Source organism: Colossoma macropomum, unplaced genomic scaffold, assembly GCF_904425465.1.
Source record: "Colossoma macropomum unplaced genomic scaffold, Colossoma_macropomum, whole genome shotgun sequence".
NCBI lineage: Eukaryota > Metazoa > Chordata > Actinopteri > Characiformes > Serrasalmidae > Colossoma > Colossoma macropomum.
This window is the reverse complement of record NW_023494802.1, coordinates 21435565-21448940: the sequence shown is the minus strand read 5'-3', so window position 1 is coordinate 21448940 and position 13376 is coordinate 21435565. Positions and strand designations below refer to the sequence as shown.

Sequence of the window (13376 nt, the reverse complement as noted above, 5' to 3'; positions counted from 1 at the left end):
GCCTTCACACCCATATGAACTTGAGTGACCTCCCATTCTTAATCCATAGGGTTTAATATGATGTCGGCCAACCCTTTGCAGCTGTAACAGCTTCAACTCTTCTGGGAAGGCTTTCCACAAGGTTTAGGAGTGTTTATGGGAATTTTTGACCATTCCTCCAGAAGCGCATTTGTGAGGTCAGGCACTGATGTTGGACGAGAAGGCCTGGCTCGCAGTCTCTGCTCTAATTCATCCCAAAGGTGTTCTATTGGGTTGAGGTCAGGACTCTGTGCAGGCCAGTCAAGTTCTTCCACACCAAACTCGCTCATCCATGTCTTTATGGAGCTGCTTTGTGCACTGGTGCGCAGTCATGCTGGAACAGGAAGGGGTCGTCCCCAAACTGTTCCCACAAAGTTGGGAGCATGAAATTGTCCAAAATCTCTTGGTGCTGAAGCATTAAGAGTTCCTTTCACTGGAACTAAGGGGCCGAGCCCAACTCCTGAAAAACAGCCCCACACCATAATCCCCCCTCCACCAAACTTTACACTCGGCACAATGCAGTCAGACAAGTACCGTCTCCTGGCAACCGCCAAACCCAGACTCGTCCATCGGATTGCCAGATGGAGAAGCGTGATTGGTCACTCCAGAGAACACGTCTCCACTGCTCTAGAGTCCAGTGGCGGCGCTTTACACCACTGCATTCGACGCTTTGCATTGCGCTTGGTGATGTAAGGCTTGGATGCAGCTGCTCGGCCATGGAGACCCATTCCATGAAGCTCTCTACGCTGTTCTTGAGCTGATCTGAAGGCCACATGAAGTTTGGAGGTCTGTAGCGATTGACTCTGCAGAAAGTCGGCGACCTCTGCGCACTATGTGCCTCAGCATCCGCTGACCCCACTCTGTCATTTGCTGAGTTGCTGTCGTTCCCAATCGCTTCCACTTTGTTATAATCCCACTGACAGTTAACTGTGGAATATTTAGTAGTGAGGAAGTTTCACGACTGGACTTGTTGCACAGGTGGCATCCGATCACGGTACCACGCTGGAGTTCACTGAGCTCCTGAGAGCGACCCATTCTTTCACTAATGTCTGTAGAAGCAGTCTGCAGGCCTAGGTGCTCGGTTTTATACACCTGTGGCCATGGAAGTGATTGGAACACCTGAATTCAATGATTTGGATGGGTGAGTGAACACTTTTGGCAATATAGTGTATGTTGGGCGAGCATAACTTCCAGCTGATCCCGTAACACAGCCGGAGTAATAAGCCAGCTAAAGTATTTATGAGAGCGAGTAGCGTAGTAAACAGGAGGCCGTTGATTGGCTGGTGAAATGCGGTGGGCACAGGCAGCCGCTCATTGGCTCCTAGGATGCGGTGGGCCACCGCGTGCGGTCACACAAGTTCTCCACTATGTAGGTCACTCACTGCAGCGCGCGTCACGTGCTCACCGCGCGCATAAACAGTAGCGTGAAAGGTGGGCGCGAGCGAACTGCAGCCCCTGCGAAGCAAAACATCTGTATGCTTAACGAGCATAAACAAATCAAGGCTACAGCAACGGGCTGGACACAAAGGCTTAGTCGAGTAAACTGTATCTATACCTGCTTTTTGGTAGGCAAACAGGGAACAATGCGATTTAATTAGCCAATAAAGATGAAATTATTCATAAAACAGGGTCTAAATACGAATTAAACCCACCGATGCCGTCTAGCAGAATGTGAACAGCAGCATTTGGATCCAGCCCGTGAACTGGGCTGTGTTTTGCCTCCTGGAGGGCTGCAGTATCGGTCCTGTAAGGATCTGTTTACCGCCTGCTCATTTATAATGCATCGCACTGTCTGCTGTTCTGCGTTGCCATGATATAATCAAATATATTCAAATGTGATTTTGTTTGGTTGACGGCCAGAAACCAGATCTATCATCCAATACTCGCCATGCAAATCGTGCTCCAAACGGACCAATTAACACCTATGAAGATCTGACGGATCTCAATAAACCCTAAAAGGCCAACGCAGACAATAAGATGCCGAAGGAAATCAATGTGGACGTAAACAGGCTGTATATCTGCCTGGTATGTACACCAGCAGCTCGTGGTGCACCTTCCATTCAGCACAGCGCTGCACGCACATTTAGCCCATTTGTCCATTTAGCATAACGGTCCGAGTTCGTTAAGCTGGTTAAGCCTGTTTATCTGAACTTCTCCCACCACAAAAAAGCCGCCCACCTTCAGGTAGTCGTTCTCCGACCTCAGCTCCTCGATCTCCCTGAGATACTCCTCATGTATTCCGTCCGCGAGCTCCTCGGTCAGGTCGGAGAAGGCGAGCGAGGTGCTGGCGGCCACGCGGCTCTCCAGCGAGGCCAGCGAGCGCTCGTCCCCGGGCGACACGCTCCCCTCCCCGGCCTCCACGCCCGAAGACAGCCGCTCCCCTCCGTCGCCCTTGGGCCGCCGTTCTCCAGCCGCCCCTCCGCGGCTGCTCGTCTCCGTGTCGCTGCTCAGGGCGTCCGCGCTGATCCGGTGCTCCTCGGACGCGCAGTCCGACAGCTCCGAGCTGCTGTCCGTGGCCGAGAGTTTGCCCGGCGCGCAGCCGGAGTCTTTGCTCAGCTCGTCGGATGCGGCGCTGGCGTCCGACGTCTTCCTCCGGCTCGGCTTGGCGCTGGCTCTCGTCGTCGCTGCGGCGGGCTGCCCGCTTCTCCCCGCCGCCTTGCCCTTCTCCCCCTTGGGCTCCCTTACCCCGCCGGGGCTGCGCCGCGACACGCGGGACCCGATGTGGATGGAGCCCGGCTTCACGCTGAGCGCCGGAGCGCCGATGCCTCCGCGGATTTTGGCCAAAGACCAGCCGGGCACGTCTCGCGGTCTGGCGGGCGACGGCGCGCGGTGCAGCTTCTTCTTCTCGCCGGCCGGAGGCTGGCCGTCGTCGTTTTCCATGGTGCTCCTCTTTCCTTTGGGCGAGGAGGCGCTGTGGGTGGGAGAGCCGGGGTCAGCCTTTGTCTTGGTCATTCATTCCGCTTTGGAGCGACGATTCGGTGAGAAATCAAACCCCCCGATCCTCGAGTCGAGGGTGGAAGTTCGGCTTTGGACACTAACGAGCAAGAAACGACAGTGAGCCACGCAGTTTAAATCGCCCCGGCGCTGTCCACTCGTGTTTTTAATCCTTGGCGAGCAGCACGTTCCTCCTGTGTGTCCGGTTTCTCCTCCTCAGCTCGTCCGTTCCCACGTTCCCCCTCGCTGCTGCTCGACAATACTGCGAGAGGGACGGCTGGAAAGCCTGATCTGGACACTGAGGTGTTTCTCCCCGCCCAGCAAGCGGCTCTGACGGAGAGGAGTCCCAGAAACAGCGTTCACAGAGCTCTACTGCCTCCACCGGCTCCGCGAGGAGGACCAGCAGGAGTTTAGGAGTCTGGCCTCCTGAGGAGGATCAGCGGATGAGAGGGTTTGAGTTTATGATCTTTCCGCATCTTATGGCCTAAATAAACAGGCAGGTGTTCTAACAGTCCTACCTTTTGAAAAGTCCTACTGAGCATGCGCAGATCATTATTATAGCGTAGTAACTTAATTTTTCAAACGTTTAATTGTGTTTTTTCATGTTAATTCGGTACAGACTCAGCTTATTATTATTACTTACCCCCTGATAAGGAGATTAAGGAGCCATTCAATGGAAACAGTTTACATATATATTAAACATGTTAGGGGACAAAAGTTTTTCATATTTTAAAATAAAACAGTAAGTTATTTTGACAATTTCACCTTCTTGAGCCTCAATTTAGCAATATTGGTATTTAAATCAATCATATAAAATTCCCACCACCACAGAAGAGCTCGTCCTCACAGTCATGTGTGAAGGCTGAGGCCATATTTTGAGGTAAAAACATGTTTTTCTGCAATTTTAACTGCAATAATCTATACATGATTATGGAATATATGAATTAAATGACATAAAGAAAACAAATAAATATTATAAAATATATAATGAAAGTTGTGGTCCCCAGGAGTCGTGTCACTGGTGTTACCGTGTAACGTCACACTGATGACATCACTCGACTTCCTTTTACCTGTTTTCTGAGGATCTATGAAGAAAAGCTCATGGTGAGTCCACTGAGTCTTTCAGTTATCAGAGATTTTCTCATTTAGCTCATGATTTCATACGAAGCTTTTAGCTGAAGTCACTGGTGTGACCGACTTTATTCTGAGGTAATTGTGAAAAAATAGAATACAAATGGATTAAATTTCATATTTTAGTGGATATTCCATGATTGACAACATGTGGTTTGATGTTCTGTAGCAGCCGTTTAGTAAAATGCATTGTTCATTAAAAATGTCTCTGGTGTTCCTTTATTATGTGGAACACCAATGAGGATCAGTAACACCAGTGACTCCTATGAAGAGATAGAACAGTGGACGTTTCTGTAGAACGACCCCTAGGCTGTCAAACTATCCCACTTATAGATTTCAGTGCAGGTAGCATTTTCTGATAGAGTAATTTAGGCCATTAAAACATCCTCACCACACTTTTATATAGAGCACAACCTAAAATACGTAATACTGTAGGACATTTTGACAAAGTAGCACAATTCGTCAGAACACCGGTAGGAACTTTGGGCCTCTTCCGGGTTTCTCAAACACTAGAGGGCGCTCCTGAGTGAGTCCAAAATGAATGGGTTGATATGGAGCATTTGAGCAAAATCATAGTTTATAAATGCTGAAACATTTTTAATATAAAAGAATACATTCATTTCCTGAACAGCATAAAACATTTTAACACTGCTGTTTATTTTTAAGAGCTGCTTATTTTTATGAGCTGCTCCGCTCGCCAACCAATCAGCACTCAGTAGCAGTAATTTTAGTGCTCTGCTGCCCAAAACCAGTTTGCTGTAGAAACAAGGAAACATACAGGTGAGATTTCTTTTAGTGAAATTCATCCTTCTACTTTCTAAAACTAAAGGAAAGTTCTGGTTCAGTGATTAGGAACTATTTTAACTTTTCGTTTTTAGCCGTTGAGCTCCATTCACTCCCATTCATTGAGGACTTGCTCGTGGGCGCCCTCTGCTGATTTGCGGTCCTGTTTTTGATGTAAGGGGGAATAGGAAGTGGTCAGACTCCTCATAAACAGGCTCTGCTCTGGCCTCACCTCGTTTCCCTTAAGGAGAAATTCCACTGATTTTAAAAATTTTCTGCATAATTAAATGGTTAACTTGTAAACAAAGTGACTCGGAGTGGTTTGGTGTGAAATGCTTCATTCTGGAGAAACGAGTCAGAATTGATCACAGTGGTGGTGATGATGGGAACCTATGGCATGGTGCCAAAACACCTAATGACCAGTCACCTGCACACGTAAAAAGTTCACATGTCCACACATTAAAAATGCAGTGCTGACAGATAAAGACGTATTTTCTTTACGTTTACAGATGAAAGAATCTATTGCCGTCTGTAGACTTTAAGGCAAAATTTGAGGTTTCTTACCTGAGTTTGCTGGTCCACCTAAAAAAGCCGAAGATGATAAGTCTTGTGAGCCTTCATCACAAACTGGAAAAGTGTTATTGAACTTTCATTACACGTTTATAAGTGGATAATAAGCGGAATCACATGCTTATTATCAAAGGTTCTGCATAAATATGTGTTACCTGTTTCCTCTATTTTTGAAGAAAAAAAAAACTGTTTTTCATTCTCTAAAATTAAAGTGTGTGGACTGAGTGGTGGAATTAATTCCTTCTACAGATCGTCTCAAGACTAGCTATCATATCGCTGTTGTCGGAAGAAAACCTCGAAAATGGTAACTTTACAGGAGAAGGAAAAAACCTACTTTATTTTTAATGTAAATCAATGGAACCAGATTTTTTTCCAAGTCATTTTGGGCCGTTTCTTTTGGTCCATTCATCATGAAATTTACGCACAATGTAAACGACAACAAGCGTTTTCAAATTATGTCAAAAACTGAAAAACAACACAAATGGACATACAAGGTTTTCTTCTGACAGCAGCAAAATAGTCTGAGCAAAGAGGTGACGCACAAACCGCATTCACAATGTTCCTAGTCTTAAATTTCCCCATCCAACTTTTTTGGAACGTGTTGCAGGCATTAATTTCAGAATGGACACATATTTCCAACAAACAATTAAGTTGATAACATAAAACGTTACTTATTATTTATTTGATTGTTTAACTTTCTCATTTAGTCTCGCTCAGTTGGTCTGAATGCCATCACCAGTCTGAAAATGTGAAAGTAAAACTGTTTAAACCAATAAAATACACTTTTTTAATTTAACACTGATTGGGCATGTCTACACCTAGAAATCGAAATAAGTATACAACGAAAGAGTGCTCATTTATGAAAAACAAATTAGTTATTTTAGATAGAAAATAAATGAATAATGTTTTATAGCTATTCTCTGTTTTAGCAAACATACAGCTATAGAAATATAGTATATAATTTTTTTTAACAATGTGAAATCCACACTCGTGGACTGCAGTCTTTTTTTAATATTTTCCATATCAACAAAAACAGCAACTGCTAAACTCAAAAATACTTGCAAACCAATCTGTGTGTGGATTTCTCTTTTTTGATGCTTGTGACTTTGCATGAAGTTGAGGCGTCAGAGACTATTTTGGCATAAAAAAGATTATTTTTACACAGTAACTGGTCCGTTTTCTGGATCACGCTGATAAAGTAAATGAACACATCCTCAATACTGAATTAACATAAATATGTTTTTTTTCTGCAAAGTTTATTGAACAGTTTCTATTTGTCACTTACATAATCGACAAATCATGTATTTTAGCGCTAACCTTTAATTATTTAATTTTAATGAATAGTTTGAGAAACCCTGAAGACATTACTTACTGTGGTAACCAGTTGCAAACCATAACAAAACTAGGTTTAGCTTAGCTTCAGGCTAAAGCTAACATTACCACTCTAATGTCACTAGATGGAGCTAAATGTGAGGAAGAGATGTTAATGTGGTCGTTCAAGTCTTTTTAAATGAAAACAGTATATTTTAACCAAACTTGGATGCTTTTGTGAAACACTAAAACTAATAGTTGAGAGCAAAGTTACAGAAGTTAGCTGGCACCGCTGTCCGGTCAGTAGCAGGACTGTGTAATGGAAGCGTCTCTTCATCGCTGTGCTAGTGAAAATACTGGACTCGCCATCGTGAGCGTCGGTCTGGGTCACAGCGTCTTCTTTCAGCCGCTGCTTGTCCTGGACCCTCCGCCACCTGTAAAAGAGAAAATGAGAAGAGCTGCCGCTGAGCGCTGACCGCAGCGGACAGCCGAGGACAGAGAGAGAAGAAGTCATTTTCAGACAGCAGCTCGCCTGCAAAGTGGAGCACAAGAGAAAGCGGTTTGCTCGGTCAGTAAACAACTGAACGACTTCAGACTTCGACTTTAGTGTTCCATAGAACGTTCTTTCACCTTCATAACGATTCAGTTCAAAACGTGTTTACATGGCAGCTGTACTGAACTGTAGAACTCATTATACATAACACGCTTAACAGAGCTCTAAGCGTACTTTATTTCAGCAATCAAACACGAGAGGGAGTGTGTTATCGTGATTCGGTCGCCGTAGATCATCACAGCCGTGATGTTATTGGTGATAACACACTCCTCGAGTGTTTTATTGCTTTAATACACCAGTTAAATAAATACAGTAATAAATTAATAAACTGGGCCGTGAACGCGGCGTTTAATATGTTTTAATGTTCGCAGTTCCTTCACCAAATTATAGTTCCTTAACGAGCAGCTTGTTGCTACGTCAGAGTAACGAGCTCCGCCCACTCGCTGCACAGCCGGCAGTTCGTTCTCCAGCTCCTCACACTAAATTCCCAAACTGTCACCACTGAGCAGCTTTTCAGTCGGCAGCTGTGACAGAAGAACAGCTAAACAACCTGGAATCAGCCAGAAATGAACCCAACACCATTTGCCAAACGTGTAGTCTGATCTTCAGAGTCTGATCAAATCAGACTGAGCCATAAAACTGCTGCAATATCAAGTTCAGCTCAGTTTTGTCAGTTTTTGCCAGATCAGTATTAATGTTGTTTTGTTCCAGCCAGTCTGTAAAGCATCTTACAGCCCATTTAGTTTGGCGAATGGTGTTGGGTTCATTTCTGGCTGATTCCAGGTTGTTTAGCTGTTCTTCTGTCACAGCTGCCGACTGAAAAGCTGCTCAGTGGTGATGACAGTTTGGGAATTTAGTGTCGTCTCATCTTCAGAGTCTGACCAAATCGGCTGTCGGTCAAATGTGATCTTAAAAGTGTCCATTTTCTGTTTGTGGCAAAGTAAGAAGTAAAAACGTTCAAATGTCTTGAGCGTCTCCTACGGCTGTCACAGTCGTTGCTTAGCAACGGTGTCTCAGCGGAGTGATACAGTGCTTGTGAAAAAAACGTGATGTTATGGTGAAATAACAGCACAGTTAGAACGCTGCATCCACACTTCATGTATTTATTTATTTATGCGTTAGTTTTTCATAATTTGGGACTGGAGTTTTTAAACACCTCAGTGTCACTGCTGGACTGAGAATAGTCCACCAAACAAAAATATCCAGCCAACCGTGTCCTGAGGGCAGCGTCCTGTAACAAGGTGAACCGACAAGGTAGGAGTGTCTAATAGAGTGGACAGTGAGTGGGCACAGTGTTTAAAAACTCCAGCAGCACTGCTGTGTCTGATCCACTCGTACCAGCACAACACACACTAACACACCACCACCACGTCAGTGTTACTGCAGTGCTGAGAATGATCCACCACCCAAATAGTACCTGCTCTGTGAGGGTCCATGGGGGTCCTGACCACTGAAGAACAGGGTAAAAGGGGGCTAACAAAGTATCAGAGAAACAGATGGACTACAGTCTGTAACTGTAGAACTACAAAGTGCACCTATATAGTAAGTGGAGCTGATCAAATGGACAATGAGTGTAGAAATAAGGAGGTGGTCAGAATGTTATGGCTGATCGGTGTAGGTCAAGCTCAAGTCAGCTTCTGATTTGAATTTTCTGTTCACCACACTGAGGCGCCTTAAACTGGTATGCCACAAAAACGCAGCACAAATCATGCTAAATCTCTCAGCTCCTGCGTGGTGAGTTACTGTTTAAGGATCAAAATAGGTTTGAATTTAGCGTTCCGGTAAATACTTTAGTCTAATACGCATTCAAACTGTATTAACTACTGTAAGCTTTTGGAACATTTTATGCTCGACATTTTATGCATTACCCATTATCTCAATGATCTGCTATTAATTGTGCTCCTTTTGATCTAAACAATAGATTATAGACAGCAAAGTCTGTAATAAATCTATATTTCAGATTATTTTAAAAAATCATATGGACACTGCATTCTGTCCATGTATTGAATGCACACAAGATTAAAAATAAACACCATTATTAATTTTATCAGCAATTCTGTTTTACAAACAGCAGAAACCCCAAACCCAGCATCACAGACAACACAGGCTTCTCACCAACGCATAGTGAAGCCCTCTTATCCCGGGACGTTATGCCCGTCCATTTGGAGTTACTTTTTATGCATTCCGAGGCCACACTGACCATCCACCTCCATCTTTTCATGGTTTTATGCATGTATAACCATAAATGTTACATGTTAGGGCTGAATAATTTATGGAAAACATCTAATCGCAATCTTTTTGACTAATATTGCTGTTGCAATTTGAAAATTGCACTCTTTCAAATTACGATTTCGATATTGTTCAGTTGTAATAGGTGTAATGGTCAATAATTGGGAATTGTGTCCTTTAATTCTCAGTGTAGTTATCGTGTTACTGTGGATCCACAGAACTCACAGAACTCATTCTGCTGTCCAGACAGACCCCATAAGAAAATTCAGATGCAGCCATCATTGTCTCTATCACCACCATGGCTGTGAGAACCAGAGAACTCGGCCACAGGCGCCCAGCCCTACACCCTCTCCAGGGACAGTGAGACAGCAGGGGGGCTCCTCTGTTGGTATCATTATCACCGTTATTTAGGCCAAGGCAGACGGGATGAGAGCCTGAAAAGCATTTCACAGTAATTACACACATCATGAAGGAGTGCGATAGGGTTTGTGAGACCCTGCAGCCGCTGGGGGATTTTGTTGCTCTCTCTTTATCTGTGTGTGTGTGTGTGTGTGTGTCTGTGTGTGTGTGTGTGTGTGTGTGTGTGTGTCTGTGTGTGTGTGTGTGTGTAACTGTGTTTTGGCGTTCCAGTCAAGGATTCCAAAGCTGTTAGCCATAACAAAGTCTTTTAATGACCGCCTAAGGTTAGGGTGGAATACTGAGCTATTTGGAGGCATGTAGTCCGTGCTACTTACTGATCATCTGTTCAGATACTTTACGCAGAACAGATGCTACGTATGTAGAACATCTAGTTCAGCAGTGTGACGGCGGGTGGTGTGACAAGCGGTGACAAACTCCAGTCCTGGAGAGCCAAAGTCCAGCTATTTTCCCACTCAAAAGGACCTGATTTACCCCAGCAGATAACTGCCATTTTTAGTTGGTGTGTGAAGAGCAGGAAAGTCACCAAAAGCACCACAGTTTGTTTACACTGACCCATTAGACGTATTATGTGTCGCCACTGACCCAAGAGATCTATTACATGTAATAAGTAGTTTATGTGTAAATTAATTCATGCAAGGACGGAATACTGACCGGGCCATTAGGGCCAGTGCCTGGGGGGCTCTGACCACAAAGGCTGAGGCGGCTTAAAGACTTGGTAAAATCCACTGGAGATGTAAACATCACATGAAGAGTAGTCCTTGAATGAACAAATGGCTAAATTAATTAAAACCTGTCTATTCATTTTAAGTATTAGGATGCCTACATACTAGAGGCTGATGCAGCATCAGACACTCAGACCTCTAATGTGTTTGGGTGCCTTCACACTAGACAACGCAAAGATGGAGCAGTAGACGCAGACGCATATAGATCTTGTACATCTAAAAGGTGTGTACACGGCTGGAGCGCGTGGAATTTGTACAGTTCGCAATCCAGGGTGAAACAAAACATTTCTATTGGTTGATGTGCCTCCACGTCAGAATGCGTTGCAGCAAAAGTTGAAATGGTTTGAACTCTTTCTGTTAGTACGCAGCGTCAGCTCTGTCGGACTAAAAACGTGTCTGTATTAAGTGAAAAGACGCATCATCAAGCACCGAAAAAGTTCAAGTCAAGTCAAAGTCTGAGCCCCCATGAGCGTCGCCAGTGGCAACAGTGGCAAGGAAAAACTCCCTAATAACACACACACACACACATGCATGATGGTTTATTACATCACAGTTTGTAGAAGTTAGACGCTGCTTCCTACTTGGGTTAACCTATTTCAAGAACCTACTTCATTTATGAGGAGGTGATAGCTAGTGGTCTACAATAACTAAAGAAATAAAATGATATCTTAGCTTAGCATTTTGGTAACAACCCCTCCTGACATTAAGGCTCACAGTATTTCCCCACAGTTGAAGCAGCTTGGAATTTTTGGAGCATTTATCTACCATTAAACACAATAGTTAACACAACCCCATTTCCAAAAAAGTTGGGACGTTGTGCAAAATGTAAATAAACACATAATGCAATGATGTGCAAATCATCTACGGTACATAATATCATTAAAAGATTCAGAGAGTAGTGTAGTGAGTTATTACTTACGTAGTGAGAGAGAGAGAAATCTCTGTATGTAAGGGACGGGGCCAAAAACCAGTATTTGCTGGCCGTGATCTTTGGGTCCTCAGGCAGCACTGCATTAAAAACAGACATGATTCTGTAGTGGAAATCACTGCATGGGCTCAGAAACACTTCTGAAAACCACTGTCTGTGAAAACAGTTCATCACTGCATCCACAAATGCAAGTTAAAACTCTAAAACGCAAAGAAGAAACCAAATATAAACAGAATCCTGTCTGAAGAAGCAACATTTGAAATTCTTTTTGGAAATCATGGACACTGTGTCTTCTGGACTAAATACCACCCAGCTTGTGGTCTTTAGTCCAGCAGCACTGCTGGGTCTGATCCACTCGTACCAGCACAACACACACTAACACACCACCATCACGTCAGTGTTACTGCAGTGCTGAGAATGATCCACCACCCAAATAGTGCCTGCTCTGTGAGGGTCTATGGGGGTCCTGACCACTGAAGAACAGAGTAAAAGGGGGCTAACAAACAGAGAAACAGATGGACTACAGTCTGTAACTGTAGAACTACAAAGTGCACCTATATAGTAAGTGGAGCTGATAAAATGGACAATGAGCGTAGAAACAAGGAGGAGCTCATAATGTTATGGCTGACCAGTGTAGGTCTATGTTTAATGCCTCTGAAGAATGGTAGAGAAAAACTCAGCATTATATCAACTATAGCTGAACAAATAATTGAAGATTTACAGCTTTCCTCACTGTTCTTGCTTTGAATTGAGCCGTTGGAGTACGGTCTCATTAACAGTGTGCTTTAGTAACGCTCTAGGGCTCTTCCTGCATGGAGATCCCTGCAGAGAGCCACAACAACCCTGCCAGGGCTTAAGCATGAGCCTGGGCTTCTGAATTAAACAGCCATTAAAAGCTTATTATGAGGCCTGGAATGCTCGCTCCTCACCTACGCTTCTGTCTTGTTATTCAGCAGCAGTTCCATTGCTGCAAACACACAGACTGTCTGGATGTGTTTATTGTCTAACAAACAATTCTGATTTTGTTTAGCTCATCACTGACATGCATGTTTTGTGTTTAGGTCCATTATTTTCCTATTAAACAATTTAATAAACACATGACACAGCACATTGTCCAACAAAGCCTTCTTACAGTGCACCAAAATAAAATTAATTTTAGGAATGTATGCCTTCCACAGTCTAAACATGTGAAATGGTGCAACCATCCAACCATTTATACAGAATATGTAAACTATTAAAAAGGTAATGTAGTCATATTAAATAGTTTTGCATGATTCTATGCTTGAAACCTTTCAAATCAAGTGAAGTGACTCTTATTAATCCCACAACAGGGAAATTTCACCTCCTCATTTAAGCCACCCATGCAGTGAAACACCACATGTGCACTAGTGAACATACACACACTAGGGGGCAGTGAGCACACCTGCCCAGGGCAGTGGGCAGCCCTATCTGCAACACCCAGGGAGCAGTTGGGGGTTAGGTGTCTTGCTCAAGGGCACTTCAGTCATGTCCTGTCAGCTCAGGGGTTCAAGCCGGCGACCTTCCGGTCACAGGGCTGGTTCCCTAACCTCCAGCCCACGACTGCCCCATAAACTTGAATAATACAGCGAGTTTAAACATATTCAGCTCATTAAAATACAAAATTTTGAACTTCAAATTGTGATTGTCAAACGTGGCACATCCAACAACAAAGGACTTTTTATTTTTTTTATTGTGACATGCTTTTATGAAAGAAAAACCTTTTAAAAATTAAAATTACCTAACAGGTTCAAGCTTA

The 13376-nt window shown here is 43.9% G+C and overlaps 1 protein-coding gene across 2 annotated transcripts in view; it reads right to left on the bottom strand.

Moving 5' to 3' along the window:
* The window catches only part of soga1 (suppressor of glucose, autophagy associated 1), a 91361-nt gene extending 88105 nt beyond the window's left edge, over window positions 1-3256 (bottom strand). For both annotated transcript variants that reach the window (XM_036591419.1, XM_036591420.1), the window contains exon 1: window positions 2197-3256. In XM_036591419.1, coding sequence (XP_036447312.1) covers window positions 2197-2970 — 774 coding nt within the window. In that variant the 5' untranslated portion in view covers window positions 2971-3256. The remainder of the gene's footprint in view (window positions 1-2196) is intronic.
* Between the last annotated feature and the right edge of the window lie 10120 nt (window positions 3257-13376).